Raw genomic sequence first — 20,038 nt, forward strand, 5'->3', positions numbered from 1 at the left:
TTCTGTCTATAAAGGATTCTGTGTTAAAAATATAAGATTAAAATGCTGGTATTTGAATATTAATGATCAAGGAAAAAGACAAATGAGAGAAGGAAAAATCAAGAAATTCTCAAAATTAATTTACCGGACACCCTTTTTCTATTTCTCTTTTTTAAATAAAAATTCATCTCTTTTAAAAGAAATTTGATCTTTTTTGGATAAAAATGAAACTATTTGGTAAAAAAATTCAACAATTTTGTTACAAAGTAATCCTTTTTAATTAAAAATCCTTCTTTTTGGGTTAAAAATTCAATTCTTTTCGTAGAAACTTATTTCTTGCTTAGAAATTCATATTTTAATCTCGAAAAGTCAACCGAAATCTTTTTACTGGCAACGACTAGAAAAAAAATAAAGACAGGACTGTGTTAAATTATTCCTTTTATTCACTATCTGATGATCATCTCAATATTTTCCAACAACTTATATACATTTTATCGAAGAAGCTTCGATATTTCTTTTGTAAAACCTATCTAATGCGCCGCAAATGACTCTCAATCAAAAAGTATCATTCAAGAAAAATTATTCGCCAAGGAAATTATTAATCAGTTTATGAATGTTCCTTTGGCAGGTACGCTTTCAACTCCTATTTTTCAATAAAAACTTGACAAAATCATTCACATTTTTACACCTCCGAATTCAAGGAGCAATGAAAACTGGACAAGTTTCTAGATAAGAATTACAATTTAAGAAACTGTGTTTTTTTTTTTAATTTTTCACTAAAAAGACTTAGCCTCCTCTTCAAAAGATTTGAGAAAATTCACAGACACCTAATCTTATTCTATTATGTACAATGCGAAACATAAGTGTTCAGTATCTCCTCAAACCGTAATTAAAACCTAAAATAGACAATGATGCATACTACCCAAATAATTAAAATTAATCAAAAATTAAAATAAATCGAAGTACAAATTATGGAATATCCCTGCTTCATGTTTCCGTACGAAGGTTGGAAACTTAGTCTATAAATAATGACTAATTAAAATTATAAAAGCTAACGAAACAGAGAAAAAGAAATGTATGCAATGTGACTAAAATAGAATAAAGATTTCGATTTTTCATGAAATCCTTTCGTCGGTAATTAAAAATTCCTAAGAATTTAAAAAAATGAACGACTTTCCATGGTATAAATTAAGTGATCTTTCCTACATTAAATTAAATTGACATTTTACACAAACGGTCGTGTCTCTACCTGAAACTTCATTGCAAATGCAACATTTTCTATGTAAAAATTACATAATATAGTTCTTAAGAAAACCTCTCAATTGATAAATAAATTAATGGTAATATAAAAAATTATGACCTTCGATCTTCAAAGACATGTTCAAAAAGGAGTCTTTTTTCAAAAATATTTCAATAATTATGAATATTTGAATAATGAAGCTCAATATTAAATGAATCTAGAACATGCAGATAAACTCCTCAAGTCTCTAGTTTTATAATTCATGCTCACAGAGTCTATTCATGTTTAATTTCAAGAAATTTTGTTTTTGCCAAATTCCCAGCCGGAAGTTTCTTTTTATAACTCGACTGCATTTTCATCTAAACTAATACAACATAATTATTAGAAACTCTAAACTGAAAAATTTATTGTCGATCGAGATTAATCAACCCTTTCTGTCTTTGGCACGATACATTAGGCAGCATTTCTCAACATCAACATCAAAAGAAACGAAGAAATCGTATAAATTTGTCTTATATATATATATAAAAAAAAACTATTATATTTACAGAAAGGGTTAATCGCAGTCACTTATGGTTAAATCAACTTACATTACTTAGACTATTAACCAAGAGAGTAAATTTATTTTCGCCTTTCGAGCCAGTTGCACACACCCTGCAATGATTTACATTCTTCATATATAAATAAGATTAAAAGCAATCCATTTGTACAATATTTATATCAAGGAAAATGGTTTTTTTCCCCCTTTTTCTCTTGATTGCATTTATAGGGAGTTTTGCGACTGGTTCTGGAGCTGATGAAATCAGGCTGTAAACCCCAATGAAATTATGACTAAAATGATTCAGGAGACACGATATAAAATACTTAAGATTTTATTTTCTTAAATATTTTGGACTCCTGATTCCTGGTGTGAGTGATGAATGAAAGATTGCGACTTGCGACTAATACTACGATCGATTAGACTCTTTGCACATTGCTTGAAGAGAAGGCAAGTCATTGGGGACTGATAAATTTCCTGATGCATCGCTTCGTGATACTTGTACTGGATTGCCTATCATCGTGGAAGACCTGGAATTAAAAATAAATGAAAGTTTTGATATCATTTTCATAGTGATTTTTGTATCTAAAATTCCCTGTTTCAATTGATAATTTAAATCTTTTTCCAAAATACCTCGTTTCAACACAGAATAATAATTTTGTTTGAAAAATTGAATTTTCCATTGAGAATCGTTATTCCCCTGGATAAATTTCAATTCCAGTAAAAAATTGGCAAAAAATTTTAAAATTTCCCTACTCAAATCCAGAATTTTAATTATTTATTTTCACTCAGAAATAAAATTATTTTCAAAAATCTAGGTTCAAATCAAGAATTTTAATTTTTTTCGAAAATTCTACATTTCAAATAAGAATTAGAATTTTTCGTAATATCTATAAAATTGCTTGACTTTTTCAATCTTAAAGTGCAATTCAAATTTAAAAAATCATTAATTGATTTATATTTGAAATTGATCAACTACAAATGTTTTTCATCAAAAATCTTCGAATTTAATCGCTTCTAATTTTTAATTGTTAAAGTCTTTAAAAATTTTTTATCTAAAATGGAAATTTTTCAAAGTGAAAGGTTGTCGAATTAAGCATTCTAAGCTGAATGATATCGTAATGGAAAAGGATTAAAATCACACTAATTATTTTAAAAACGCAGTATAAAATTGAAAGTACTAACATTTTTCAATATAAAAAAATACAAATCCACGTTATCATTTTCGAGGCTCTAAATTAAAAAATCAATCAATGAACTTTAAAATTTTCAAAATTATATAATTTTAAGAAATATTAAGCTGGAAACATCAAACATTGAAAAATTGAAAAAAAAATTTAACTGAACACTTCTTAAATTCGAAATTCAATTATTTTCTTTTTAAATCGTTTAAATATCCTTAGAAAGCTTCAACATTTTATTTCAAAATCTTGAGAAATCTAGTAGTTGTTCTAAATTGGTTTTAAATTTTTAATTATTTTGGAAATTTTGTCAGAATTTCTAAATATCTGCCAAAATTAATTGCATTTTTTCTACAATTTTCGAAAAATCCTGCAAATTTTAGAAAATTTCTTTACAATTTGGATGTATAAATAACAATTGAACATTTATTATTTATAGGCGAAATTTGAGTAATTCTAAGAGATATGTAGAAGTTTTTAAAAGATTCAAACTTGTTGAAAAACATGAAATGATAGCCTAATATAAAACAAAATGTTGATTTACGCAGATTTTAAACAAAAAAATTAGATTCTTTTCAAGAATTGTGAAAGGCTTCAAAAAAATAAAAACATTTTCTTAAGATTCCTAGGAAAATTGAAAATAACTTTTCATTTTTGAAAAATTATTTTAAGAGAATATTTAAAAAGTTTTTCAAAGATTTAAACAAAATTTTCAAAAAAGATTCTAGAAGATTTTAAGAAAAATTTCTAAAATTTGCATGATAACTTGTTTTTTTTTAAACTCCTAAATATCTCTTAAAATTACTCAAATTTTATCTAAAAATGTTCATTCGTAAATTGTACATCAAAATTAAAAAATTTTACTAACAAATTAAGCATTTTTCAAATACAACAATTAAATTTTAATAAAATCCTTCAATTAATAATATATTATTATGAAGTTATTGTTAAGTTGAAAATAGTTTATAAACATTCAGTCACACGTTCACATTTGTTTAATGACTAAGACTTTCAAATTTAAACAATTTTAACGTTAAAATCTAAAGATTCTTAAATTTGGAACTGGTTTAAAATCTTTTTGTCGAATCGTGTTTGTTCATTTTTTATTACATAAACTACAGATAAATTAAAAAAATTTATTTATTAAATAAAAATGATTTTTATCCAAAATTTTCAACATCAAAGGCTTTTATTTTTTATTTGTTCAAATCTTTAAGAAAGAATTTTTAAATTCTTTAAATTAAAAATGAAAGTTTAGGAATACAAATTTTTAATGAAAAATGTTTTGAGTAAAAAAATTTTGAATTAAGCATTGTAAGCTAAATAATAGCATAATTGAAAAACATAACAATTTCACTAATTATTTAAAAACTGTTGAAATGGAACGTGAACAGATTTTTCTTCCACAAATTTGTAAAATTCTCGGTAAAAAAAAATTCACTGTCATTACCCGGTTACCCGGTCCAGCGGCCACACTGAAAACGGTTAAAATCAAAGTTGGATGGATTTTTTCTTCTAAAAATTTGTAAAATGCCCGACCAAAACATTAATTCGCTGTTTCAATTCATAACTTAAATTTTTTTCGAAAATACCTCGTTTCAACATAGAATAATAATTTTGTTTGAATGTTAAAATTTAAATAAATTTCGAGCTGGAACAGGGAATTTTTTATTAGAATGAATTCTAATTCAAAGTTGAAACGTGATATTTTCGAGAAAAATTAAAATTATGATAGTTTTAGAATATCCAGATTTTAATGTTAAAAATGAAACTGTTTCAATTAGAAAGTATTATTAGTTAACAGAATGTGAACGTCCTATTGAAGCTTTATAAACTATTTTTAATTTTAAAATAACTTAAAAATAATACATTGATGAAATAAGGCATTTATTAAATTTTAAATATAATTTCACTCTAAAATATTACATTTTTAAACCATGCAATTTGAAATTTTTCGATTAAGAAAAAGAGCGGTTAATTAATATTCAGAAATATCTGAATGTTCATTTAAAATCAGTTATTATAAATTAAATATTCAAAACAAAACAACAAAACAACAAAACTAAACTTTGAACGTTACAATATTTTAATTGTTCTATTTAACCGAATTTAATTTGTAATTTGAATTGTTGAATTCCAATGTATAAGTAACATTTAAACACCTTTTATTTTTAGAAAAAACTCGAGTAATTTAAAGAGATATTTAGAAGATTTGAAAATATTTAAAATTAATTAAAAATTTGAAATGATTTCAAATGATATGAACGAAGTGTCTAAGTGTTCTGACAAAATCCGACTATCCGAACCCAAAGAATTTGTACAGGGTTTAGAAGAATAAAAAACATTTCCTAGGAAAATTTGAAATTATTTTTTATTTTAAGAAACTTATTTTAAGAGAACATTTAAAAAGATTGATAACAATTTAAAAAAATTCCAGTTCAAAATTGGTAAAAAATTAAAAAATTCCCTGTTCAACTCCAGAATTTTAATTATTTAAGAAAATTCTTTATTTTCACTGAGATATAAAATTATTTTCAAAAAATTCCAGTTCTAATCAAGAATTTTAATTCTTTTCGAAAATTCTCCATTTTAACGAAGAATTAGAATTTTTCGTAATATCCCCTATTTCAATTCATAAATTAAATTTTGTTCGAAAATACCTCTTTCAACCTAGAATTATAATTTTGTTAAAAAATTCATCCATTTTAAAACCGGAATTTTAACACTTTTCGAAAATTCCCCGTTCCCCTGTTCCAATCCGGATTTTCACTTTTTTCGAAAATATTCCGTTTAAACAATTTTGTTACAAAATAATGTTTTTTTATTAAAAATTCTTCTTTTTAGGTTAAAAATTAATTTTTTTCGTAGAAACTTATTTCTTGTTTGAAAATTCATACTTTAATCTTGAAAGGTCAACCGAACTCTTTTTTAACAGAAGATTCTACTATTTTTATGAAAATTTATATTTTTTATTTAAAAATTCATCTTTTTTAATAGGAATTTGATTTTTCTTATAAAATTGCAACTTTTTGTTTAAAAATTATTCTTTTTTGCTTGAGTATTTAACTATTTTGTTTGAAAGATATGGTTAAATCACTCTGGTAAGAAATCTTTTTTTTTCTTGAAGATTTATATTTTTAGTTAAAAATTCATTTCTTTGGTTGTAAGTTTAACTATTTTGTTAAAAAATTATCTTTTTTAATTGATAATTCAACTACTTCGGTAAAAGTTAAACGACATTTTCAAAAACTTATTTTTGGAATAAAGGCTTACGTCTTTGGTTAAAAAAAATGTTTATTCGAAAATCCTTTTTTTTTTGTTTAGAAAAATGTTTTAACTAAAAATGTAGCTTTGAAATTTTTTAAGATTGAACCTTTTTAGTTAAAAATTCTCCTTTTTTAGCAAAAAATAATTTTCTTGTTCGTTGGGTAATTCATATTTTGGTTTGAAAATTCGATTTTTGTAAAGAAAGTTCGTCCTTTGGTATGCAGATTTAACAATTTAGATAAACTTTTATTTCTTTTGAATTGGTTAAAAATTGAAAAATTCCCTGTGGAAATCCAGAATTTTAATTCTTTAAGAAAATTCTTTATTTTCACTCAGAAATAAAATTATTTTTTAAAAATTCCTGTTCAAATCAAGAATTTTCATTATTTTCGAAAATTCTCCATTTCAACTACAAATTAGAATTTTTTGTTATATCCCCTGTTCCAATTTATAATTTAAATTTTGTTCGAAAATACCTCTTTTCAACCTAGAATTAAAATTGAATGGAAAAAATTCATTTTTTACTTTTTTCGAAAATATTACGTTTCAAATTTTAATTACAATCCATTCTAATAAAACATTCCCTGTTTCAGTTCGAAATTTATTTTAAATTTAACATTCCCTGTTCTAAAAAAAATTATAATTTATTTTGATAAATACCAGTTTCAATACAGAATTGGATAAAATTTGAAAATTGTCTGCTTCAAATTAGAATAATAATTCTTTGGAAAAAAATTCCTGTTCCAATTCAGAATTTTGTTCCTTTTCGAAATTTTCAGTGCTAGCTCGAAATCTGTTAAAATTTGAAAATTCCTGGGTATTATTCTGGATAAATTCCAGTTCCAACTATAAATTTTTAAAAGATTGAAAATCCCCTATTTAAAGTTAAATTATTTTTAGTTTAAATAGTTTGAAAATCCTTAAAATGCTTCGAAAATTTATTTCAAGATCTTGAAACATCTGCATCTTGTTTCAAAGTTTTCCAAATTCCAAAATATTATTTAAAGTTTTTCACAACTTCTAAATTTCTTTTAAAATTATTCGAATTTCAAATAATTTTTCTAAATAAAAAAATCATTTTCAATTTTCCTAGTAATCTTAAAAAATGTTATTATTCTTTTGAAGTCTGTGCAAATTCTTAAAAAGCTTCTAAATTTTATGTTCGAAATCTGCAAAAATCTATATTTAGTTTAAAATCAGGCCTTGAAATATTTTAACCGAAATTTTTGTAAGAATATTCGGGTTTTGCCGGTACACGTAGACACTTCGTTTAAATTATTTGAAATCATTTTTTATTTATTTCTAACCTTTTCAAAACTTCTGAATATTTCTTCAACTTACTCGACTTTTTTCTAAAAATAATAGGTGTTTAATTGTTATTTGGACATCACAATTCAACAATTTGACTCACAAATAGAATTCTGTTAAAGAAAAAAATAAAATATTAACGTTCAAAGTTTAGTTTTTTGTTTAGTTTTGAATATTTAATTTATAATTACAGATTCTAATAAACAGTCAGATATTTCTATATATTAAGTAATTTTCTTTTTTCTAATTGAAAAATTTCAAATTGCATGGTTAAAAAATGGAATTTTTCAGAGAGAAATTTAATAAATGCCCTTAATTATAATATACATTATTTTTAAGTTATTTTAAAATTAAAAATAGTTCATAAAGTTTCAATAGGGAGTTTACATTTGTTTAAGACTTTCCAATTGAAACAGTTTAATTTTTAGCGTTAAAAACTGGAAATTCTAAATTTGTGAACTGGTATCGAATCACTTTGTAGAATCAATTATTATTTATTTTTTAAATCTTAAAGTATAATTTAATTTAAAAATCATTAATTAATTTATATTCACAGCTGAGTAGAAGCTTCTAATGTGTCCCCTAAGGGTTTACATTTTTCTTACACCTTCTCTATTCCTTTACACACCCTCCACACACTTACTTGGTGGTGGAAGGGGGACCTACAGTTTAAGGTGGGTTCCGAACCACCAAGAGCAACAGCCTTAAGTACTTAGAAGAAAACCTTTTTCTCTAGAGGTACCGGTCCCACGACTCTCCGGAGATGAACAACTCCCTTGCTAGGCTATAGTGTTCACCGCATGGGCCACCGAAACTCTTCCAGAGTGCGAGGCGGGAATCGAACCCGCAAGCCGAAGGAGTGGGTCCAAAGCCTACGCTTTAGCCCCCACGACCATCGTCCCACTATGATATTCACAGCTGATCAACTCAAAATCTCCAATTTTAAACGCTTCTAATTTTTAATTGTTCAAGTCTTTAAAACTGCATTTTGAAATTCTTTTAATTCAAATACACATTCTAAACTGAATAATATCATAATTGAAAAAGATCACAATTTAACAATTTGGACGGTTTTTTTTTTTTAGAATTTTTTTAAACTTCCGGTTTCCCAATAAATATATATGTTCTGAACCATCTTAAAATAAATATAAAACTAAAATCCTTTTCCCGACATTTTTCTTTATCCTAAAGAATTTTTTTCGTATTTTGCGTCGTTTAGTTCAAAATTTGAATATTGAACAACTTTCGTCGATAAATTTGTTTTCGCACCTTTTGCCGTTTTTCCACCAATTTTTCATTTTTATTTTTGATGTCATTTTTATGATAAAAACCAAAACTTTTTTACCAAAAAACGGATTTTTATCTAAGTACATAAATTTTTAACAAGAAAGTTACATCAATTTTTACCCCGAGAAGAATAATTTTTTTGCAAAAATACCAAATAGATGAATTTTCAACTAAAAAAGGTAAATTTTCAACAGAAAAAGATTAATTTTTGTCCAGATAGTTGCATTTTTTAGCAAAAAGGATTAAATTTCTACAACAAGAGATAAATTTTGAAATTAAAAACACGAATTTTCAACAAAAGATGAATTTTTAACCAAGAAAGATTTTCAGTAAATAAAGCAAAAAAATTTGTCCAAAATGTGGAATTTTTAAAACAAAAAGACGACCTTTATACAAAACGGTTGAATTTTTAACCAAAACATTGAAATTTCAACCAAAAAGATAAAATTTCAGCCAAGAAAATTAGTTTTATACTAAAAAATACCAATCCTAAAAAAATATATAAATCCTTAACCAAGTAGCTGCATTCTTAATCAAGTATTTTCTGCTAAAAAAAAAGAATTTTCACCAATAAAATAAATACATCACAAAAAATTTATTTCCGAAAAAACTAATATTGTGCAAAACAGTTTAATTAACAGTTATTAATTAATATTTTAAACAACAAAAACATTTTTATTTTTAACTAAATCAGTTCAATTTGAATAAAAAAGCCAAATTTTCAACAACATATTTCAATCCTCAACGTAAACAGATTAATTTCAAACCAACCAGTTTCATTTTTAACAAAAAAATGAAAATAGGAGTGTTCAACCAAAAATGAAAACTGAAGAAAAAAAATAGATCCAAATTTCCCCCGACTAAAAGCAAAATATATGATGTTTGTCACCACTAAACTTCGAAACTACTTAACTGATATTGATGCAATTTGATAGAATGTGTGTAATTTGGTCCAACTTAAAGGATAGGATACTTTTTATCTCATTTAATGACCTCAATATTTTTTTTCAATACATAAAAATCCCAAGTCACGATGTTTGTCACCACTGAACTCCGAAACTACTTAACCGATCTTGATGAAATTTTATATACTGTATGTAATTTGGTCCAAATTAAAAGATAGGATACTTTTTATCTCATTTAATTACCTCAATATTTTTTGTATTGCAAATTAAATGTTTTTATTTGTATACTCCATAAGTTTTTAAAAAATGGCGGTGTAAGTTAGTTTGTTAGCCGACACTTGAACATTTCACGTTATCTAGGTTGGGTAAGCAGCCATATAGATGTCGCCAAGTTTAGTATAATATAAATTCAACGTATTATAACTGAGCCACAGCAACGCATGGCCCGGTCTGCTAGTTCTAATATAATTTTTCCACTTACCTATTATGTCTGAGATGGCTTTTAACTAAATGCCCAGCTGTGAGGGCTGCCATCAGCGAAAGTTCACCCGCGAGAACTGTTGCACAAACAATTCGCGCCAATTTACTCGCATTTTGTCCCGGATCATCAGAGTGTGCTCCCCTGACTCCCAGCATTCCCAGACAAGCTCCCTGCGCCGGAAGCCCGGTTCCTCCACCCACAGTTCCCACTTCAATGCTCGGCATCGTGCACGAAATATAAAGATCCGTGCCATCAGGTCCCCAAGGCTCCATCAAGGTCATACAATTGCTGCTTCCAACATTCTGCGCCGGGTCTTGTCCCGTTGCAATAAATATCGCCGTCACAATATTCGCAGCATGAGCATTGAATCCGCCGATGCTTCCAGCGACCGCCGAGCCAATCATGTTCTTACTGATGTTCGCATCGACCAATCCCGGAACCGTCGTCTTCAAAACAGTCGTGACGACATTAGCCGGTACAATGGCTTCGCAGACAACGCTCTTTCCTCTGCCCTCGATCCAATTGACGGCCGCCGGTTTCTTGTCCGTGCAGAAGTTCCCACTCAAGGAAAGAATCTCCATGTCGGAAAATCGTTCCTGGACGGCGTGAAGGGACTTTTCCGTGCCCTTGGAAAGCATATTCATGCCCATGGCGTCTCCAGTCTTAGCGACGAATCTGATAAAGAGGTGTCTTCCGGCAATTCTGATGTGGATCCTCGTCAATCTCGCGAATCTGCTTGTTCGATCAAAGCTGGCTTTCATAGTGCTGAAGTTTTCTGGAACTTCCATCCAGGCCATGGCTTCACTGGCTCTCACGACGTTGGGAAATCTGACAACTGGACCTCTTGTCATTCCATCGGCGACTACTCGACTGGTGACTCCGCAGTTCAAGAGAGCACGACTTCCTCGATTTGTGGAGGCCACGAGGCAACCTTCTGTCGTCGCCATCGGGACGTGGATTAATTCGCCGTCGACTTTCAGAGGACCAGCGACTCCGACTGGTACTGGGACGTAACCGATTACATTCTCACAGCAGGAACCGAGAACGAGGTTGTAGTCGTAGCTTTTGTATGGAAGCTCGATCAGCGACTCGCTGAAGTTGCCTATTTCGCCGAGGATCAAACGACGGATTCCAACTCCTCGTTCCATATTTTCGACGGCTTTTTCCAGCTGGTAGGGCTGGATGTACTTGTGCTTTACGAGGGAAATTACTTCGTCATCTGTCAGGGCGTCGGCTCCCAACTGCAAAAAATAAATGATTGAGATTGAGCCAGAGGCGGCGCACAGTGGTTCAGATGGTACAAAAAGGTGATCAAAAGTCGAAATATTATCCGATTTGCATGAAATTTATTTTGTAAATACTTTACGTGTCCTTGATTCCGAATTTGTTGTAAAAATTTCGAAATTAAAAATGGCGGACCCTATATGACTGCCAACGTATTCTGAACATGAATACAATTTTATTAAATCCAGTTCAGAAACATTGTTTACTCTCTACATTTGAATCAGTTAAAATTTTTATTAATTTCAATTAGTGACTCAATTCTAGCTATGAATCAGTAGTTTTTACTGATACATTAGTCATGGTTACTGATACACTAGTAAAAAAACCTTTTCTATACCTAGAATTGAGCCACTGATTGAAATTAGTAAAAAAATGTTAACTAATTCAAATTTAAAGAGTAGTTTCCTTATTTTAAATATGCCACAAAATATTTAAAAAATTAAAAGTGCCAAATGTAATACGTTGTATCAATTTAAGGGAAATGATTATTGACGAAATAATAATTATGTAAGCAAATAAATAATTTTAAAAAATTTATTGAAATTCGCCCCCGGAATTTATACAAACAGAATTCAGAATTCTATTGATAAAACCAAGTCCTTTATTGTAGTACAATTGCTGAATGATCTGGTAAATGATTTAACCAAAATAAGCATAGGATATTGAATATCTGAATCGCTCAAAACTAAAAATTGTGTCAATTAAAATTTATATTTCTTCAAACTCCTACGAGGGTTAAGCGTACGCCTCGACGCATACAAATTCCTGCCTGTGTAGCTCTCGTAATTAGTGTCCCAATTTAAAAGTCGCAAGTTGACACACAAATTTTTGATTGAAATAAATGAATAAGATCTGTCACTACAACGTAATATTTCCAGTTTTTGTACGCAAGATGTTGCACTTAAGTTTTTTCAATCGAAAACTGTTTAAATGAGAAATAATTTTACGCGTTGAATATAATTTTAAAAAATTAATAAAATTTATGAATATGAAATTCTTAATACTTAAGTCACTTAAAGGAAAGCATACCCTATAATTCTATATAATCTTTTTTTAGATGTTTTTCACTTGTCTCGATACAGCAACCCCTAAAGTTAAGGTATATATTAGGTGTTGAGAGCGAGTTTTCAAATTGTTGGAATTTGAAGCCTAAAAAAAGACTTAAAATAATCATATATTTTTATTATTTTTTACTTTTATGAACTTCAAACAGTTTTTAATAGATTGACATCAATTCTACATAAAAAAGCCGAATTCATTTTTTTAGTTTTGATCACCTTTTCGTACCAACTGAACCACTGTGCGCCGGAGCTTTAGGGGGTACATCGGATTGTCAGAACTAGAAGTTTTTCAATTCTTTCTGGCTTTGTTCAATCTTTGAAATCTATCCAAAATATTTGTAAAATATTGATAAAATCATTGATATATCATTGCAACCTTTGCCATATCTTTGGAAATCTTTTTCAAATCTTTAGTAAATCATTGAAATCTTTATCTATTTGTAATCTATCTAAAATCTTCCTAAAATAATTGAAATCTTCTGAAATCAGTTCCGTTTTTATTTGAAATATTTTTAACATATTTGGTAATATTTGTGAAATTATTTAAATCTTTGTGAACTCTTTTAAATTAATCTGAAAACTTTTGGAAATAATTGAAATCTTCTCAAATCAGTTCAGTTTATATTTAAAATATTTTTGACATATTTGGTAATGTTTGTGAAATTATTGACATCTTTGGAAAATAATTAAAATCTTCCGAAACCAGTTCAGTTAATATTTGAAATATTTTTAACATATTTTTTAATACTTGTGAAATTATTGAAATACTTGGGAAATCATTTAAGTCTTTGTGAACTCTTTTAAATCTATGCGAAATCTTTGTGCCACCTTTAAAATTTATCTTAAAACTTTGAGAAATATTCGTAATTTTTTTTCAATATTTTAAATCTATCTGAAATCTTTCTGAAATAATAGAAGTCTTCGTGAAATAATAAAAGTGTTTGGGAAATCTTTTAATTCTATCCGAAATCTTTAAAAAATATTTGAAATCTTTAGGAAATCTTTGGGCAATCATTGCAATTTTGACAAATGTTTTAACAATATTTGTAAATACTTGGTAATATTTGTGAAATTATTGAAATCTGCGAAATATTTTTGAAATATTTGGCTATATTTGTAAAATTATTGAAATGTATGTGAAATATTTAAGAAACGATTGAAGCCTTTTAAATATTTCTGAAATCTTTAAAATCTTTGTGAAATTATAGGAAACTATTGAAATCTTCGTTCAAATCATGATACTTCAACCATACAAGTAATTTTTAACAAAGTACATAGTTCAAATTTAAGCATGTAGTTAAATTTTCAACAAAAAACGTAACAGTTGATATTTCAACAAAAAAATATTTTTATTTTAAATCAAAAACAGTTGAATTTAACTGTCAAAGACGAATTTTCAACTAAATCTGGAATAATTCCATTTTAAATTCGTAATATAAATCTACATGTAAAAATAAAAAAATAAAACATTGTTATTACATTTTATATTCAAATTGAAAAAATGTCAAGCACGCTCTAGAAAAAATTCCCGGACTTAAACAAAATTCCCAGAAGAAATTCCCCATAAGAAAATCTAACTATTTTCGTTGAAAGATCATTCTGTCGGGTTAAATGTATACTATCATATTTTATGTAGGAATTAATTTCTTTGTCATAACTGGTATTATTGGCTTCCAAATTGAATGATTTAAATGAAAATTTGCCTTTTGGGCTTAAAATTTCATAAATTTGGTTAACATGTTCTTTCTTTCTTGACTATAAAATTTTTGTTTGGTTGACAATTCAACCTAAATTTAAGAGTAAATTTTTTCGTAAATTGACGAGTTCAATTTTCAACAAACAAATACATAATAGTGGATATTTTACCCAAAAGAATATTTTTATTTTAAATAAAAACAATTGATTTGAACCAAAATAGACCAATTTTCAACAAAATATTTAAAACCTCAACCAAAACAGGTGTATTTTCTACTAAAAAAGACCAACTCTCCACAAAATACATAAATCCTTAATCAAGTAGTTGCATTTTCAAAAAAGAAAATACATTTTCTATAAAAAAAACATAAATTTACAATAAATTACATAAATTTATGAACATATTAAATTTTATCCAGACAGTTGCATTTTAAACCCAAAAAGATGAACTTTCAAATTAAAAGGACGTATTTTCAACAACAGGAAGTTCAGCCAAAAAAGATTTTTCAATCAATAAAAAAATGCATAAAAAAATGTTTAATTAGCAAGTATAAAAGAAAAGCTTTACACAAAAATATTGAATTTTAACCAAATAATTGAATTATCGACCAAAAAGTTGAATTTTCAACCCAAAAAATTAGTTTTCTACTAAAACAGACGAATTTTTAACAAAATAAATACATTTTAAACCAAACAGTTGAATTATAAAGAAGAATAATTTTCCACAAAATAGTTGAATTTTTAAACCAAAAAAAAATTAGTTTTGAACCGAAAATGGAATAGTTCAATTTTTATAATAAAAACTTATTTTTCAATTTGAAAAAAAAAGATTTTCTAAAAACAATGCATTTTCCACCAAATTCTTACATTTTTAACCAATCTTTATAATTAACAACTAAAGAGATAAAAATACTTGAATCATCAACCCAAAATAGATTAATCACCAACCAAACAGTGGCGTTTTTATCCCAAAAATTTATTTTCTAACAAAAAATACAAATTTTTCACCAAATAGTTTAATTTTTTCAGCAAGAGGATTAATTTTCTGCCAAAAAGAACAAGGCTATAACAAAATGCATGATCTTTCAAAGAAATAGTTCAATTTTTAACCAAAAAAATATCAATTTTGAATTGCAATAGTTTAAATTTTAACCAGACAGTTGCATTTTTGAACAAAAAGATAAAATTTTTTTAAACAAATAGACGAATGTTGAAAAAAATAATTCAATTTTGAAGCAAATAACATAGTTTGGTCAAGAAAAAAATTGTCAATCATATTGTTAAATTTTCAAGTCATGTGCTATTATTTTGCTATCATTGGAAAAAAATGATCGCGCTGTTTAGAAATAAATAGGTGACGCCTTAGAAACGATTTTTTCCCGTGAAAGTAAAATAATGGCATGTTTCTTCGTTCAGGGTAGCCGCAAAGAATTTATTTTCAAAATTTCCTGACATTTTCTTCATTTTTCCCTAACTAATTTTTCATTTCCCTGGACCATTAATACTAATTTAAGAACCAAAGTTCTTGTAACAACATTTTCAATATAACATCTTTTCTAAATATAATAGAACAATTTCAAACCTATTTTTATAAACTTTCAATTTATTATTCTCAGGGTCGTCACAGTCTAATTTACTTAAAAGAATTAAATGGAATTTATAAGAATTTCAGGTAAATTTGAACGAATTCAGGATAAATTAATAAAGCCTCAAAACGATTCAAGTTTAATTTAAAAGAATTTAAATAAATTGGAAAACATTTTTAATTTAGAAGAATTTAAGGAAAATGAGGATAATTCGACATTCATGGAAATTTAAGGTGAATTTAAAAAAATCAAGTAAATTAAAAACAATTAAAAAGTATAGAAAAAATAATTGAAATTAGTTTGATAAAATGCTTAAAAATTCAAGACGAGTTTAAAACGCTTCATGGTGAATTAAATAAAAACTAAAAACAAACCGTTATACAGTAATAAATATGGGGAAAAATTCGAGCCACGTGACGATTTTAATCAAATAATAAAAAAATTCTATTCTCTAAAAGGTTATATTTAATATTTCCAGTGAATATATTTCCTCAACATCAGTGGAAATTGTTCGAAAATAACGCAGGACTACAAAATATTTTCGAGTCTACATAGAGTTGACTAGGTGTACTACATGTTTTTTGGGTCGCTGAATACGAATTCTTCCTCAGAATGACTCCAGCATGTCAGGATTTTGATCAAATTAAAAAAAAATTCAATATATATATGGGTATTTATAACAATTCTCTCACTGAAAATATTAAATATAACATTTTTAGAGAAGAATAAATTTTTTTTATTATTTGATTGAAATCGCTACGTGGCTCGAATTTTTTCCCATATTTATCACTCTGCGTTATATTGATTATAATTGTGTAGATTGAGAAGAATTCAAGAGTGTTCGAAAAAATTTAATCGATTTCAAGATAAATTAATAAGAATTCTAGGTGAAATCCAAATGAATATAAGTGAATTGCAAAATATGTTTGAAAATCGCTTTAAATCTTTGAAACTCTTCGAAATCCTTCAGTTCTTTTGAATATTATATGTTAAATTATTGAAATCAATTTAAAATGCTACGGAATCTTTTAGGATTTACTAAAATATTTCAAGTGCTTTTAAATCTTTTGAAATCCTTTAAAAATTGAAAATTTTGAAAACGCCTTAGAATAATTAAAAATATTACAAAATATTTCAAATTCCTTAAAAATCATTTGAAACCCCTTGCGACTATACTTGACCAGTTTGTTTTACGCAAAATTCCGTGATACTAGTCAGTGCCAAATCTTTAAAAATCTCTGAAATCCCTTCAAATCTTTGAAATCTATTGAAAATTCGTTGGAAATACCTTGAACTATTTGAAAATATTTAAAAATCTTTAAAAAATATTCTAAACCCTTGAGGATCGTATAAAATAATTCCATTATCTTCTGAAATTCTTTAAAGTCGCATGATAAGTTTTTTAAATCGCTTAAAATCTTTGGAATCCTTGGAAGTTCTTTGACATTTTTAAAATTAATTGAAATGCCATGGAATCTCGTAAAATATTCCAAAATATAAGAAAATATTCTTAAGAAATATATAATTGTAATAATATAATAATATAAATATAATTAATAAATAAGTATTCGAAAATATCTTAAGTTTCCAGAGTACACACGGGGAAAGTTGAAAATATTTTTATTTCATTTGAAAGTTTGTTGAATAAGACTCAAATTACAATTTATTAAAGTTACTATGCGCACGTAAAAAAAGTTGTCAGGAAAAATATCTATTTAAACAGTAAGTATATTGCTTGAAGAAGAAAAGATTACTTTTGGCAAAAATAATTTAAAACATAAAAAACTTCTTGATTTACCAAATTTAGTTTTCGATCCTATTATATTCTAGTAAGTAAAGCAATATTAATAATTAATAAAATTAATAATAATAAATAATAAAAAAGTGTTCACTTTATGTTTGAAATTAATATACATTTTTAAATTTGTTAAATTAAAAATGTTAAAGCTTCTGAGTTTAAAAGTATTATAAGTTGAAAATAGTTTAATATGAATCTTTTCTATTTTTAAAAAGATTAGATTAGATATTGTTTGAATTTAAAATAGGCTCGAATTTTAAATATGTATCAACATTAATAGCTTTCAAAATGGAAATCATTTGAATTTTTAAGTTTTCTAGAAATAGAAAAAATATTAATTTAGGCTTGTCATTCAGATCGAATGATAATTTTAATGTTTTCAAATGTAAACTTATTTAATGTATAAGGTCTATGAATTAAAAAGCGTTGAAAATACGCCTTAAATAAAAATTGAAGAATATACCTGAAAATGAAAAATCTGTATTTAATAGTCTTGCAGCAGAAAATCTAGGTCTCCAATTTTGAGTTGAAAATCGATTAAATATAAAACAATTCGAATCCCTGTAATTTAAAATATAACTATAAACATAGAAGATATTCCAAGTTGAAAGCTTTCACTCGGATGAAATTGAACATGTATCCCTTCGATTTCCAAACGTTGAAATAATTTAAAAAACTAAATATTTCCTATTTTTTATCAATAGAAAAATTAAATTAAAATAACTTAGAAGAAATGTATAAAAGCCACATAATAAAATCTATTCTAATCGCAATATGCAATCGGCTTCACGTGATTCAGAAATTTAAATCAAATATGTCAACCATCTTCTTCATTTTTTTTTATATACCATCTAAACTTAACTAATAAACAGAAACTCTTTCCTTCTGATATGAGTTATGTATCACATGGATTTACTGTCAGCATCAATCTGATTTTTGAACTCTATAATCCCTCGACTCTGAACTTTGATTTCAAACACAGAAGTGTCATAAATGTCTGTCGATTATGTGACATTTAATTTTTTTCTTCAATAATATTACATTTTCACACTTCAGTCGTTTAGAGATCAATTCCTCGTTGAGTTCAATGCCACTTTCATTACCTTTATTTTCATGATACATGCAATATATTTTCGTTAGAAAAATCAAGAAAAAAATATGTTTTTAATCATTAGCATATTGTTAAAGGTCTTTCAAAGAGAGAATTCGGAATTTGCATCCCCAATTTCATTACAAAAATAAGAATAATAATCCATACAATTAGGGGCCATCCATAATGTGACCTAATATATGAACGAACCCTTATCTAATAACATATTATCTGCTAATTTATACTTCAGCTTTTGCGAATAAATTTCAGAGCTGTTTAAAAAAATAAAGTAACGAATAGATTGAGAAAATTATTAAACTAGCCTATTCTTTTAATTTATTTCATTTAATCCTAGAAAACTTCATTTAAAAAGAATGACCACACAAGTTCATTTTTGAAATTCCCTGACTTTTTCCTGCACAGTTTTTCATTTCAGGCGCCAGTTTTAATTAAAGACGAGAATTTGTATCTTTCAAAACTTTGAAATGTATTCTTGACAATTAGAAATATAGAAATAGAAATTCCCTGCATTTTCCAGATGGGACCACCAAAAATCTGTTTTCATGAAAGCTTTATTACCCTGAACACTCTTGGTTCAGAAATCTATTGTCATACTACAAATATAATATTTTTTAAATTGTATTTTTGTTAAATATAAATAATATATAACTATTTTTTTAAATATTGACTCACCTCCGATCTGTAGATCGCCAGACATTCCTCAACAGTTCGGGGGACTTCCGGTACATCTTTGGTGGCTCCACTCGTGGAACTGATGATATTGACTTCATCAGTTTGAACTTCTTTGTCAATAAGTTTCAAATAAGACTCGTCTTCAACTTCAATCCAATCGCCACCCATTCCGGAAAGCGGGAAGATTGTTGAGTGCATGGTAGGCATCGCTGATTCGAATCTGCGTCTAGTCTGACCCTCCAAAGTAGCTGCAGCCGTGTGCATAGTCTCCACCGTTCCTTCCTCAGCGACACTTTTCTGCGCGTCTGCGCTCTCCTCCTTCAGCTTGAGTTGTTTCGCAATATCACCCCTATCCTCAAAAAATACGAACTTGATCGCCAGCGCCACAAGGAGAATTACAATAACGACGTTATCAGCGCTAAATGGCATCCAATTTTCAAAGTACTTCCTCAGACCGAGCTGAGAATCCGTGATGTTCTCATTGTTCAGGATCAAATTCGGATTGACCGTCAACACCGACTCCTTAATTGCTTCCTCAGCTTCTCCTTGCTTAAACGGCCATCGACTGAAACATCAAGTCAAGCATACTATTTCTTCTTCTGTGCAAAACTTGGAACAGCAACTTTGTTAGGGGCCATGTATAAA

The 20,038-nt window shown here is 27.3% G+C and overlaps 1 protein-coding gene across 4 annotated transcripts in view; it reads right to left on the reverse strand.

Moving 5' to 3' along the window:
• Positions 1-400: 400 nt before the first annotated feature.
• Positions 401-20,038, reverse strand: part of LOC117174267 (3-hydroxy-3-methylglutaryl-coenzyme A reductase) — a 116,929-nt gene continuing 97,291 nt past the window's right edge. For all 4 annotated transcript variants that reach the window (XM_033363182.1, XM_033363185.1, XM_033363183.1 and 1 more), the window contains 3 exons: positions 19,394-19,958; positions 10,187-11,427; positions 401-2,287 (listed from right to left, as the gene is read on the reverse strand). In XM_033363182.1, coding sequence (XP_033219073.1) covers positions 2,167-2,287; positions 10,187-11,427; positions 19,394-19,958 — 1,927 coding nt within the window. In that variant the 3' untranslated portion in view covers positions 401-2,166. The remainder of the gene's footprint in view (positions 2,288-10,186; positions 11,428-19,393; positions 19,959-20,038) is intronic.

This window comes from Belonocnema kinseyi, chromosome 6, assembly GCF_010883055.1.
Source record: "Belonocnema kinseyi isolate 2016_QV_RU_SX_M_011 chromosome 6, B_treatae_v1, whole genome shotgun sequence".
NCBI lineage: Eukaryota > Metazoa > Arthropoda > Insecta > Hymenoptera > Cynipidae > Belonocnema > Belonocnema kinseyi.